This window comes from Haemaphysalis longicornis, unplaced genomic scaffold (genome assembly GCF_048455015.1).
Source record: "Haemaphysalis longicornis isolate Haplotype H1 unplaced genomic scaffold, Haemaphysalis longicornis Haplotype H1 scaffold_9, whole genome shotgun sequence".
Classification (NCBI taxonomy): Eukaryota; Metazoa; Arthropoda; class Arachnida; order Ixodida; family Ixodidae; genus Haemaphysalis; species Haemaphysalis longicornis.
In genome coordinates, this window is record NW_027526460.1 from 56,250,809 (window position 1) to 56,265,478 (window position 14,670).

The window sequence follows — 14,670 nt, forward strand, 5'->3', positions numbered from 1 at the left end:
TGCGATGTATCAGCTGGAGGTTTAAGTCGTGTTTTGATCCCAAAAATTGTGCCTACTCAGGGTGCATAGCTAAGGGATGATGACGTATAAGCAGAAGTTCAAAATCTTGCGTTTAACGGCGTGCGACTTTGCTGATGACCGTCTGCTCATAGCCCCCACAGAGGGGCGTTCTTTTCGAACATCTCGCGCTTCGAATAACGTGGAGGTCCTGTAGTTGTTGTTCTCGGGAATCCATATAAGCTTCACTTAAAAGACGCACTTCACTTTAAAGAAATACCTGCCTTTTTCGGCGTTGCTTTCCCGGTAATAGTTGACATTTCTTGCGTAAAAGTGCATCCCCATAGCAATTAGAAAACCAACACTTCACACGTTAATACAAACTATAGTCTGCACATCAAAGCTTGGAAATGTTGAACTTCTCAACGTCATCCAGGAATACCCAAAATAGACATTCGTCAAAAGCTTTGCCATCTTTGAAGGCGTGATGGGGGCGGCGTACTTGAAGAATTGCCTCTTCGTTCGAAGATCACCCTGTTGCAACCAGCGCCAAAGCAACGCGGCATGTAATCTCACAAAAAACAGACGCAGGAATTTGGGAGCGCAAGCGAATGCGAATGAATATGCCTTCATGTGGACGAAGCGCAAAAAGTAGACACGGGATAAGGCGAGACATGGGATGAGGGCGAGCGCTAACTTCCAACAACGTTTACTTCGGAAAGCATACAGATAAATAACTCCCCCAAACAGCATGATACGTCATCGTCACACCTATTGTCTCGTCCTGTGTCTACTTCTTGCGCTTCAAGAGAGCATATCACCAACAAGAAGGCATAACCAACATGCCCAACTTTACACTCTCGTCGAATATGCCGTCTACGCACAAACTCGCTCCAACGTCTGTGATTTGGCGAACAGGCAGCGTTCCGAAGCGCGCGCACTCGGCTGACATAAGGCCCCTAGCGTTGCGGGCGCCGCTGCGCGGCTGAAATCGAAGGCGCTCATGCGTCGCGGCGGAGTTTCATTACTGGCACTTTACCGTGACTAGCGCCGACGTGAAACGGCCTCACCGCTGCCAAAGAACGCGGACGTGCCAGCTGTCTAGCGCGCTGTGCTCCCACCGTTCCCCGAGACAGATTACTAAAAAAGGTGGGTTGATTTCTCATAATTTGCCTACCGCTGATTTGCCGGATTTCTTGCCTAATGCTTGAAAACTGTTTCCTCAAGTGCAAGTGATACGCCGTGTCCCTCCCACTGTGCTAATCATCGTAATATTTTGCTTCGCGTATTAATTAAAATGACTGGCCCGAAATTTCTTTTTGGTAGTGAATGCTTTCATCCTACAGTCTCCATCATCCTGATGCTAAAAATGCGAAGTGGAATAGTGCGTAGTGTGGCGAACATTTGCTCTCGAGTCTCGACGCGCATTCGTTGCCAAAAGTTTCTATACCATGGCAAAAGTTATTTGGCCACAAAGAATTTGAAATGAAAACTTTATTCCCTAGTCAGATTGAAATGCTTTATGCCCCGAAATTGGCGCGAGCACCTTTTTTGCGTAGTGTCAGAAATAGTTTTTTTTTTTTTCTGATCTGATCCCACACTTGAACGGTTAAGTTTCTGCTTCTAATTCTTCGTGCCAGGAAACTTTTAATCTGGCCGAGAAAGTTCTTGCAAAGGCTGTACGTACGGGGGTGGGGGGGGGGGGGGGGGGGGGGGTTAAAAGAAATACGAACAGTGGAGCGCACAGCCTCCGACGTATGCTGCACCGTCTGGCTGCAAAGTCAGTAAACTGCGGGTATGCGTAGTTCTGTCAGAGCGTTTGAAAGTGGCCTACTGCTAGAAGAAATGCTTGATGAAGAAGCGACGCCACTCATTTATTTCGAGGCGTGTTTTTATGCTCTGTCGCCACTGAGCATCCTATTATCTTCTACATTCGGGAGCCAAGTGCGCAGCAGGCTGATTGCAGGTACATGATGCCCTTCGACGATCACCCTGCTCAGTACCGACGCAGCGTGAAAAGGCGCCTCAAAATAAACGACCGGCGTCGCTTCTTGATCAAGCATTTCCCATAAATGTAGGCCGCACTCTAAAACGCTGTCAAACAAGTGCGCATGTGCGCAGTTTACTGACTTTGCAGCCGGACGGTGCAGCATATGTCAGAGGATGTGAGCTCCGCTGTTCGCATTTCTTTTAATCCCCCCTCTACATGCAATATATGATGATGATGATGATGTCCTCAATTTTTTTGGCACGTACCCACAAGGGGGGATTGGCCAGGGCTAAACCGGTTAAAAACGTGGGGACTTCAAAATACTTAATTCCGGAAAGAGGCTGTAAAAGGAAACTAATGACGGCCGAGAAATCCACATGACAAAACGAATTGTGCCTTTTCTTTCTGTTTGATTGTTAGGGGATTGACGGCCAACATTTAACTTATACGACCTGAGTATTTAGTACAAGTAGAGTATATCAAATCTTGCTGTTCGAACCAGGACCGTTGCCAAAAAAATGTTAAAGGTGGGGGTGGGAGGAGTTTATGGTTTATGGGAAGGGAGTAGTTTGGCCAAAACGAACACTAGCCCCGGGGGGTAAGAGGGGGGTTGAGCTCCCTTCGCTACGTCCCTGGTTCGGACAAAGAGCTTGCCGGAACCGTAGGCATCAACTCCGTGCTGAAACATGAAACGTTCACGTGTTTTCTTATGCATATACACACCCTCGTTAAGGGGGGTGAGGGCTGGACATCTGCATACGTTTATGTCTTGTTTGCTGTGTCAAAGAATAACCCAACTATTTTATAGGTCTGGCAGTACTTTGGGGCGCTAAAATCCTCTGCAATTTTCAGTTTTAGCACTGAGAACATCGGATGCATTCACACAGTCATGATATTTTTAAGTGTGAATATAGCAGCGCGTAAGGTGGCGCAGGGCTGTTTCCAGTAGTGGGGTGGGTGTTGGACGGGACGTAAGGAGTAGTAAAACGTAAAAAATTGCAATACGTACAAACGAAAACGGCAAAATGACCCGCCGCGGTGGTTCAGTGGCTAAGGCGTTGCGTAGCTGAGCGCGAGGTCGCGAGTTCGAATTCCGGCCACGGTGGCCGCTTTTCTGATGAAGGCGAAAAGCAAAAACGCCCGTGCGTACGAGATTTCGGCGCACGTTAAAGATCCCCAGGTGGTCAAAATTCCCTCCACTACGGCACACATCATCGCCTGTGTTGCGACAGCGCGAAGTGGCAAAGTGGCTGATCGTCAAGGTCAGAGCCTACGTCAAAGTTGCGCAAGCTTCGTGGAGCTGTGACGGGAAAAGGTTAACACAAAACCGATGGCGGTATTTTATCAAAATTTTCCTGCAACACCGACAAATTCATCTGCGATAGGCCGTAATAGGCTTTACAAAGCAATGCACGGCGCACCGTAACGGAATCTGCGTATTGCCACAATGTGTTTCAAACCGGGATTATTTGTTTCAGTTGAGAAAATAAATTTTATGCAGTTTCTCTTTTTATAATAGCACTGCGCCTGCGCCAAATAAAAAAAACACATACGTATGCGGCTTATAAATATGAAAATAATAATAAGAGTGGTGACACGTCAACATCCTTGAAAATGGGAGCGGTGGCCAATTTAACGGTAGGTAAAAATAAGGCAACTGCGTAAAGTGTAATTAGCCTCGTTCCATACAAACGGCCCTGGATGCCGAATAGAAAGGATTTGAGGGCCCGATGGTTTTGCCTCTGCTTCCGCCCGTACAGAATGTCACAGCAGGCGATATATCCCTCGAAAGCCACTACAGCGTCTGCTTGTCACTGCTTTTATTATATTGTGCGACTATTGCAAATACACTACACATTTCTGCCTCTAAAGCAGCTGCTTTTCCCGGCTTGTATTTCTGAAAATTGCAAAACTGTTACATAGTTTTTTTTCTTTCTTTTTTCGTGGAAGAAAACATTCGGGGCGTGTCGTTCATCGTTACGTGTTACACGCTCCTGCAGGAACGGGATTGATTTCCGAAATATTTGCATTACAGTGAATTGCGATATTAAGCGGCGAGTTCATAAAATCAGCGACACTTGCTGCGTATCTTTCAAAAATTCGAAATGCTTTTCATCATCCTCATTTATCCTACACTGAAGGGCCCCAAATCGGTTCTTACATAAGAGGGGGGCGCGGAGGGGGGACTGAACCATTGTGGTACATAGTGGCACAAAACAAAAGTCACAGCTCGATACACGTACAATTCATAGGAAAATTTTCACAATAACATAAAACAATAAATAGGACTAGCAGGAAAGCACGACTCGTCCTTAAAAATAACGATCGAATTAAATGGGTCGACCATTTTTTAGGTACACGTGTAGTGCGATTTTCCTCTTGCCAATTTTCGACCGTTGAAAGCACAGTGAAATTATTTTCGTCGTAAAAGTACGCGCAGTTAAAAAACACATCTTGGTAAATAGAGAGGTGTTTGATTCCCGAGGTCGCTTTTGAAGAGAGAGGGCGCCTTGCACACTTTGGTAATTCGCAGCTTCTTTCGTGGTGGCTTGCCTTTGCACTGCCTCACCGAACCTTCGGCAGTAAACTATCGGCTTTGGAGGAAAGCAGCGATAAAGAAAATGTCACATTTCCCAACGCCCAGGCAAACAATAGAAACAGCAAGATAAGATGGTGCACGTGCGCCGTCACGGTGGTGCACTTCTCCCCTGAAAAGTGGAAGGTAAGAACAACGTTTCGATAAGATACTTGTGAGAATCAGCTCACTTGAAAATTGACGCACCAGGGACAGATGGGAACGCAACCCTGCGCGGATAAGGCATCTTTCAAAATGGGGCCTATACGACTCGCTTCTCTTTTCCGGTCACCCTCGCTTTTATACAAAGAGCGCACGGGAACTATCGCTATCGGGGAGCTCGGGAGCGATAGCGCGGGGTGTGTTGAATACGCCACTCCGGTCATATCAATTACACGGGCTAATCTTTTTCTGCTGCACCTTTACATCGCTGGCGACGACAAATAATGATATATGGCAGTTATTTCATGGTACACGGGGTTCGGCATGCAGTCATTGTACCGCTCGCCTCTTGAAATAAAAAATTCCAGAGGAGATGGCTAATTATGAATTGGGTTACTGTTCCCGGTAGAGGACAACAGTGAGGAATTCGCAACGCACCTGGCGTACTACCGCAATTATCTCTGCGTTAGAACGACGGGTTTCTTTATCTATTTAGCCTGTCCTAGCGGCTGAAGCGGGAGGGGTTACAATGAACAAGAAACAAAATTTATGAAAGCGGTCCATTCTTGTTGGTGGAAAGCACTGGGGAATGTCTGATGTACTTAAAGTCCAACGGCAATTATCTCTCCGCATGAACGAAGCGTTGATTTATGGTATTTATTTAGTGTAACCTCATGGCTTGCACGGAATGCACAGAAAATAAAAAAATGAGCCTGTATGTGACAAGCTTTAACTTATCGCGTAACGTTCGCTAACGCGTTGAATACGAACGTTCAGTAGTAGTGATAAATGCACATTCATTCCGAGTCATACAATTTTATGTGCCCTTTCAGTCATCACATTTTTTCATCAAGCTCCACCACGCGTGTAGCATTCTTCGTCCTCGCGGCCTGTCTATGGCCCACTCATAGCCTGTGGCGCGTACAAACTCAAGATTCCCTTCCTGTTCAAGCCTAACGCGCCTGCCAACACTCTTCTAGACGTCCATTTCTCTGTTGAGCGAGACGGGTGGTTGGGCCAGAGAAAAAAAAATCAGATCCCCTCTGCTTAACGAAGACGATGTTTGGAACGCGAATCTTTCTTGCCTTCAAAAATCAAATGGCAAAGTGCCGAAGTCCAAACCGCTGCAATCAAAGTTAAAGCGTCAACGATCAAAGTGGAAACTGCTTGCGAGTGAAAGCCAGAACTCAGACGACAGCAAACGAATCCCTCACAAGAAATATGATCTGCCAGTGGTGTGGCGGTGTGCTTGGACATTTTACGACTATTCAAACAAGTGCTAACAAACGCTTTGCGGTTAGTATTGAATGCAACACAGCCATAACACATAAATATTCTCTTACCTGAGTATATTCCATTAGGAAAGCTTTGAAGCCCCGTGGCACTTCTCTCGTGCAATCACACAGAACGCCCTGAACCGAATGCCCGGGTATGACGCAAACATTTTATTCAACTTCAAAAAAAAATACAGAGATGTGTTTCGAACGAACACAACGTCACGACATGCATTGCAAGTCTGAACCGCGGTTGACAGGCGATCGGTTGCCTCCTCCTGCCCGTCGCAAATCCGGAACTCACCTCGCGCGCGGTTTGCGGGGGCGAACAGCAAGTCACTTGGCGGCGAGAAGGCTTTTAGCCACGCACATTGTACATACCCGATGCGAGGTTAAGTCGCACGTCGCTCGAGAAAGATAATCTAAAGCATGGGAGGCGCTGTCCACCCGCAGAAGCCACTCATTGTACTTCATTGCGAAGCAAACGCGTCCACAACACACCACACACAGCTTCAATCGCTGGCCTGACTATAAAGCTTCGTTCGGGCAGTAAGAGATGTCACGAGGCGCGCGAGCCGCGCGAGGGCATCGTGCTAACCACTCGACATATTTAAAAATACAGAAGCAAAGAACTTGGTCCATCGGAAACAAATTACTGCACACAGAAGACCGGAAACGGGGATGGTTGTCGCGCTACTTGCCGCCATGTTGGAAACGCAAGCGGCCTGCAGTACGCACGCTTCCTGAAATAGCGTCCGCTCATCTTCCGTCCGCTAAGCGCAGAAGAGGCTTAGCGCGCGGCGCATGCGCAGTGTGAGCAACGCAAATGAATAGCGTTCGATAACTGTCTGCATACGGCTGCGCGCGTTATTCTAAAACTCTCTAATTATGTGCGAAATGCTAGCTACGAGTGCGCGTCGTAAGGTGTTTCGATCGATATCCATTTATTCTGGCTTACATTATATCTCCCTAACAATGGACAGTTTCAGTTTGACGTACATAGAGGCTCCACGTGCGTAGAAATTTCCCGGGTGACCAGTGCGCATGCTCAGAACGCAAAGGGCCTATGTGAGTCTCACGGACGTACGTGAGATGCGAATTTTTGCGTTGCAGCGTTCGCGTTGCTTCCGTACGTAGAGTTGGCCTATATAGCGAAAGCCTGCCCTACCGCTTCGTAGCGAAAACAGCTTAGTCGCTAATACATCGGTGCGATGTCTTGTTCTAAGCTGGTAATTTCGTCTTCAATTTCCCCATTCTTACACTCACCTAAAGTTTAAATCGTCAAACAGCTTTGCTTTTTGTATAAAAGAGCGATTTTTTAGCTGCTAAGCCTGTCGAAGTAGCGTTTGTCGTCGTGATAGCAACAGGCTCGCGAGATCACAAGCAATATGTATCTTCTACTAGACGGCGCTAGGAGTAACGCGAAGCTTTGGAAGGAGAGCGCGTACATCGAATGGCCCTACGCGCGGAGTGCGTCGGTACGTGAAACTAATTGTTTCAAACTACATGCGCATGGGCTAGGTATACTTTTCACATTTGCGTACGTGAACTCTGTACGCTCGTGAAAATAAATTAATGCTTACAGCGCGAATAATTAGACGAAGGACGAGAGAGAGTTTGTCCGTGTAGCCGCTCTGTTTTGTCGTTCGTCTAAATGTTCGCGCTGTAAGCATTAATTCAATGGAGTACCAAGTCGCCCAAACTCTCACGTGAAAATAAAACTGTCTAAAACGCAACTGATGAGTTATGAATGCATCTGCGTCTATCTCTGCGGTATATTGTTTTCAGTTATGTACCGCCCCGTATTGTGGAACGGGGAACGATTGCTTATGTATAAACTGAACGGGTTGGTTGGATACTTCAACATGCTTGCAGTTAAAAATTCAGTATTTTCACTTTTACGAGCCGTTTCACTCGTATGGCGGGTGATGTACGATTATTATTACGCTTTCATAATCTATTATGGACCACAAGTTCCCCTTGAAAGTATTGCAAGTTCCCCTGGTGGGAAGTTCCAGTGATCTTAGTGATCAGTCACTTGGTTACTGTGTGTGGTCTTCCAAATATTCCTACACTTTATAAAACTATACTTTAACGAGGGATTTACCGGCAAAACATCAGGAAGATTTCAAGGATAGGGTCCTTTTTCAAGACTGAAGTCAGCGTTGGACGCCACTCTGGCTCAGAAGTTTAGGCGTTGTATTGCTGAGCCCAAGTACACGGCTGCAATCCTTCTCGTCACGGGAACTTTTCTGCTTTAGGGGGACCAATTTTCGGCCGTCCAACTGGCCGAAAACGCTGCCAGAGCCCAGGGGCTTCTGGCTGACACCTAGCAACTCAAGTTGGCAACTAAATAAAGTTTTATTCTTTCTTCTCCCTCAGGCGAAAAATGAAAACGCCCGCGGTTCCACATTTCGGTGCACTTTAAGGAGGCAACGTGGTTTAAATTAATCAGTAGCCCTCCACTACGGCTTGTTCCGGTTCCTAGGTGTAGATTCGTCGAGCAAAAACCATTTTAACCTGACGTTTGTAACGTACTTCTAACCGACAATGCACAAACCACCTGTGGAATGAAACCTGCGATTGTTTGCGCCTTTGAACACTCCTACTGTTGGTTTTCTTCCGGAAAAGGTTTATCATCGCGATTCAAACTTGCCCAGTGTTTCACATTGTACGGTCAAAAGTGAAACTAGACATGACCACATTTCTTTCAAATTTTGCAGTCAACGAAGCTCACCAAGGCACTCAGCAAAACGTCTCACCGACTGAAGAGGGGAAAAAAAAACCCACCATGGCCGTCAACGTGTGCATCCCGAACGGCCCACTGTACCAAGATATGGACGGGGTGATCCGGCTGAGCAAAAACTTCACAATCGAAATGCTCCGCTCTGCGCTCAGCTACCAAGTCCAGCCGGACGACAAGTTCGTCGTCACGTACCCCAAGTGCGGAACCACGTGGACGCAGCACATCGGCTACCTTATCTTTCACAAGGGCGTACCACCAGCCAGCGCCCTGGACTTCTTCAAGAGCAGTCCCTTCATCGAGATGCTCGGCGCGGACAGCGTTCGGGAAATGGTACGGCCCGGAGTCATCAAGACTCACTTTCCTTACCACTTAATGCCGAAGCATCCAGAAGCCAAGTACCTCTACGTCTGCCGGAACCCCAAGGACACGTGCGTCTCGTTCTTCCATCACACGCGAGGCTTCACGGGATACGAGTTCGCGGACGGCAAGTTCGACGACTACTTCGAGGTGTTCATCTCTGGCCAAACCGACTACGGGGACTACTTCGACCACGTCTTGGATTGGTACAAGCACCGTGCAGACCCCAACGTCCTCTTCCTTCACTACGAGGACATGAAGGCCCAGCCGAGAGAGAACGTGCTCAAGATCGCTCAGTTCTTCGACGAGGCGTATTACAAGCTGCTTCTTGAAAACGAAGAGATCCTCCAAAATGTCATAAAGTTCAGCGACGTGAAGTCTATGCAAGTTCACGCTACGGAAAACTTCAAAAACTTCTTTACCAAACCTATTGAAGAGGACGCACCGGAGGGCTTGAAGGTGTTTCATGAGGTTTCTCAGAAGAATCCCTCTACGGCCAGCTTCATTCGCAAGGGCATCGTAGGAGATTGGAAAAATCACTTTTCGCAGGAACAGAATGCCAGACTGGAGCAGAAGATTCTAGAGCGATGCTCCCAGACGGATTTAATAGACACGTGGAAAAAGCATGGCGTTATGTGAAGCTTGGTTGGGAGCGTCTACACGACTATATTTCGAATTTTCACATAATATTACGGATCTCCAGAGCTACTGACACTCTTTCTTCCGCATATCTGTGCCTTAATATAGAGTGAAGCTATATAAAAAGGTTGTGTTTTCAGAAAACGATCGCAATTTTACAGCGAACGAATGGAACTTTTTCCGCTTGAACAGTGCGCATTATTTGGTGCTTCATACGTTGCACACTTGTTTTTCTGTCCAACAACTGTCGCTTTGTCGAAAATAGTGCTCATGTTAAAACGCATTAGCAATGGTAAATAAAAGTTGTCGAAACCGGCGTTTATCTTCTCCGCTTCAGGTGCAGAGTGCAGAAGGCTGTTCGTGCAACAACCAAGACCCCTCCTGTAAAGAATATTCTGCACCTGAAATATATTTGCTAGTAGTATTTTTTAACCTGTTCATTCAAATTGCTTTCGTTCGGCGCTCAATAATGTTATTTTATTGTTTCATTATTTACTTATTCAAGGCCGGACCCGCTGCAGTGGCTCAATGGCTATTGAGTTGTGCTGCTGATCCCGGCCGCGGTGGCTGCTTTCGTTATGGAGGGTAAAATCGAAACACCGGTGTGTCTAGATTTAACCGCACGTTAAAGATTCCGAGGTGCTTAAAATTAATCCGGAGAACTCCACTGCGGCGCGCCTCATAGCCCGCCTGTAGCTTCGGCGCTTTAAACCCCGCAATCAATCAATCAAGGCAGGAAATTGATTTTGTGAACTTCTGCAGAATGGACCGTCAACATAGGAAAAAAACCTTTAACTGTAAAAAAAAAAAAAAGATCCTAGTGACGCCAGAAGTTCTATGCCTATCTTGAAGCGAAAGCGTGTTCTGGAGTTTCTTTTTAGAGTAGTGCATTGATTTTGTATACACATTTTAAAGCGAAAAATGAGCTTGGCAGAGGTAAGTATTACTCGAGTTTTGTGATTTGGGCGCAAAGTAAAAACACTTTTTTGAGTGAAGGCTCTTTTAAAACAATACCTGTAATTAAACGTTTCGCATGTTGTGCATGCTGAGTTAAGGGAATGGCAGGTTAAGAAAAAGCTGTACAAACTTGTAGCGCCTTGAAACGAGGGAGTGGCGATACTATTCCAGCGTAACTTTTCTTGGCTTTCAGTTGTGCCGACAAATGGCGCTGGCCTTAAACCCCGTTTTTGTACATCGCACGGTGTAACGAACTGGCAAGTTGAAGATGGGTGTACGCCTTGTTCTCACGGGTAAGGGGGTGGGTGGTTTGGCTACAAAGCCTTCTCCTTATAGCGAAGTCGAACTGAAGAAACGGTATGCGCCATTGCATTGCGAAGTTTTGTTTCACTATACGGAGGCACTTTAGAAGCCTGCCTTCTCTACTGAGTACGGAAGGAGTAAAAACTCCAGGCTACCTCAGTGGCTGCCTTGCCAACTAACCCAATGGCGTCACACAGGCCTGCAAAAACGAGGTTTGATAAAAATTGACCGTTCACGATTTTAACTTATCGCATCTCGTAACTATGCAATTTGTCCTAATATTTATGAGACATGGTTTCATATTGTGCTCTCAATCTGCTTATCGCCATCCTACGGAATTGCACTCTGTTGTCGCCATCGACGTCACCTGACCGTGTAGGGACGGTAGAGAAAAATATGCGGGGTTTCTGAGATCCATTTTTACCTAAACACACGGAGGCTGTGGCCTGAAAATGTGATGCTGAGCGGGTCAGTGTGATAGCCGGGTGCATTCAACGAGGCATCGGCAGGAAAGGAAGCGGAGTCGAAGCTATGGAACGGGCCCAGCAGCCCGTTCTGCAATTCAGTGCAATTCAGCAGCCCGTTTTGCAATTCAGTGTCTGCAATTCAGTGTTAAACGCAGGTGTGACGAAATAAAAAAAAAGTTCGATTGCGATTGTCAGGGCTTGAATACGCGGGAGCATGTTTGTCAGTGTAGGACGGAACGATTTTGTTAAAACTCTTCTCTGGGGAGGTTAATTGGAAGTCACCCGCCGCGGTGGCTCAGTGGCTAAGGCGTTGCGCTGCTGAGCACGAGGTTGCGGGTTCGATTCCCGGCCGCGGCGGCCGCTTTTCTGATGGAGGCGAAAAGCAAAAACGCCCGTGTGTACGAGATTTCGGCACACGTTAAAGATCCCCAGGTGGTCAAAATTAATCCGGAGCCCTCTACTCCGGCGCGCCTCATAGCCTGCGTTGCGTCGGCGCGTTAAACCGCAGAATAATCAATCATCCTCGTTAATTGGACGTTGTTTTGTGGTACTCGATGCACGAAAAAGCATTTCTAGGATAGGATAGTTATGTATTTTTGTTAGCTCATCGCATTACAGCATTACATCCAGATGTGGAGAGTTGGGGTTTTGCGGAGCTGTTTCTTTCTAGAAGAGCTTAGCTGCGCACGAGTCTGCTGCATCGGGCCGGTGCGTTAGGCGTCGTACAAACTCAACTACCGATGGGTTCAATGTTCTGGATGGCGAGGTCTATCCAACGAGTCGTCGCCGATCACCCCGCCGTTCGGCAGTGCGCCGAAAACGTCAGTATATAAGCCCGCCTTTACGAACGCCATACGACGAGACGACGCAGGAGGTCCAGTTGTTTATAATTCATGAGTGCTGTGATAAATGTCGATAGCCGGGTTTCAGAGTTGGTATCACATTCTGTATTCGGTTGGCCCTTCTTTTAACAGCGCAGCTGTTTAAGCTTGAGCTTGGTCCGGTGGCGTTAGCAAAAAAATACGAAGAAACAAATGGCTGCGGATTAGCTCCGCTAACTTTGGATATGCAAACCAAAAGTTTGGCTTAGTCTGGTTTAGTCTTGGTTTCACTTGGTTAACCTTTGATGTAGCTGTGTTGCCGACCACGTCTCAAAGCCGTTCGGTTCTATGCAATGTTCACAGGAGGCCGGGCGAACGCAGCGTTCATTCATGGCGAATGCACCGTTTCTCTTCGCCGGGCGCGAGACGAGTCACGTTGCCCGAAACGACCCAGCGCACGTGCATGGGAGGCTGCGGGGGCGGTTGGCTGCCTCTGCCGCAGCGGTGGTGGCGACCGCTGTCGGCGCCCGCAGGCGCCAACAGCGGCCCCGGCGAATCAGGCGATGCGCTTCGAGGGATGTGTCACCGGGGGTGTGTCTCCGGTCAAAAGGTCATTTGCGCATCCTCTGCGAAATCGCTGGACGGAAGTAGTAAAGCTTTGCTTTAAGTGCGAGGCACTCGGAACGACCCTCTCGCAGCTTCGCGGGCGGAGCCAAGCCTCACCTAGCAATGACGTCACTGCGCCGACGCAGCGCCGTGTTTCCGTGTCGGCGATACGCAGCGTCTCGTCATTACGCGCCCAGCATGAATATCCCGCGTACCGCGCTCGTGATGTGGAGTACTAGCGGAATCGCCGGCAAAATGACTCCGGACTCGGGTAATGGAGAACTTCCAACGTCAAGCCCGCAAATCCATGGTTGCCGCGAGCGGCCGGTTCCAGCGGCGCGAATTCCTTAGCACCCAGTTTGGCCACAGCTGTCGCGTCTGCGATAGGGTGTGGTTTGACACTAACTTGTGTGCGATGAGTTCCGTTCGCGACTAGGAGAAGCGGGTGATTGCGATGCAAGGTATACGCGAGGCGTTCGCACCACCCATCCCGCCCATCTTCCAGTGCAAGGACATCGCAAAACCAAAGAAAACTTTGCAAAGCCTAGTAAAACCGGAAAACGCTAGCTAGGTCGACCCCCAGTTCCACTGTTTTTCCAGCCTTGCACCACTAGTTCAAGCCGCGCCAAATTTTTTCTTCCTTCACCCCTCCCCCCCCCCCCCACCGGTGGTGCTCGCACCATCCTGCACTATTAAGCTTCAAATTAAAGATGTTTATTCTCTCTCTCTCTCTCTCTCTCTCTCTCTTTCTTTACGTTGAGAGTTCCACGAACGATGCTTTGTGATTGTTTCTTTTTTTCTGTGTTAGCGTTCGTCTGTGCATAGTCTTATATATGCTGTGCTTAAACTGGAGGTTCGGTTGATTTTACGTACTTGTAGCGAGCCCGGCAACGTTCTTTCGTAGGAAACAAGTGCAACCCGTTCACAACTTGCTCAGAGGGCTTTGGTATGGTCGGCAATTATCCCGTTTCGAATGCACGGTTACAGAAAGTACTTCGCTCAAAGACGGGTGCGGGCAGACCAACTGTCGCACCATTCGATTCGCCGACTCTCAAATGTGCAAGTCACTTTGACTGCTTGTTCGAAATTTGTTCTTCGATTTAAATTTTGTTCTTTTTTGTGGAGCCCTAGGTCGCTTCAAAAAGCTTTACTAAAAGCCATAACCTCGCACCATTCTCGACTACGTGACGCCCTGCATTACAAGAAAAATGCAGATTTCGCTGAAGTCAAATTTTAGTCGTTATAATAGACTAGAGATAATTAATCGAACCGAATTTTCGAAAGCCCTGCAGTGGGCGTAGATAGGCTGGTGATGATGATGATGATGAATATTTGCCGTTGGGGGCCCTTCAGTGTTTCATATCATTTTTTCATATCCTCAGGCCCCAAAATTTCACTCAAGTTTCGCAAGACACGCAGGTTTACTTGCTGTAAAGATGGATTTCAGAGCTCCCCGAGGACCCTTATATTGATACATCGACGGGTTCAGGCTGGTCCGTTATATCTCCCCAGAGCTCTTTCGTTCCGCACTTCAGTACAAACCGACAGCTGATGAACTTTTCATTGCCACGTATCCCAAGAGCGGAACGATATATGGTTGCAGCAGCTACCTTATTTTCCACGACGGAGTTCCACTTCCAAGCGTTCTGGAATTCTACAGGACAACGCCGTGTCTCGAAGTCTCTGAGCCGAAGACGTGGTCAAAAAGAAGCGACCTGGCTGATCAAGACACACCTCCCCTACAGACTTGTCCCGAAAAGTCGTGAAGCCAAGTAT

At 47.7% G+C, this 14,670-nt stretch overlaps 2 protein-coding genes across 2 annotated transcripts in view; one reads left to right on the plus strand and one right to left on the minus strand.

The window, feature by feature from the left end:
* Nucleotides 1-14,670, minus strand: part of LOC144153017 (neprilysin-like) — a 142,166-nt gene that overhangs the window by 33,743 nt on the left and 93,753 nt on the right. The window lies entirely within an intron of this gene.
* Nucleotides 994-10,057, plus strand: LOC144153018 (sulfotransferase ssu-1-like). The gene is made up of 2 exons (XM_077684650.1): nt 994-1,146; nt 8,722-10,057. Exon 2 carries the CDS (start codon nt 8,790-8,792, stop codon nt 9,738-9,740), a length of 951 nt encoding a protein of 316 aa, XP_077540776.1. The 5' UTR covers nt 994-1,146; nt 8,722-8,789; the 3' UTR covers nt 9,741-10,057.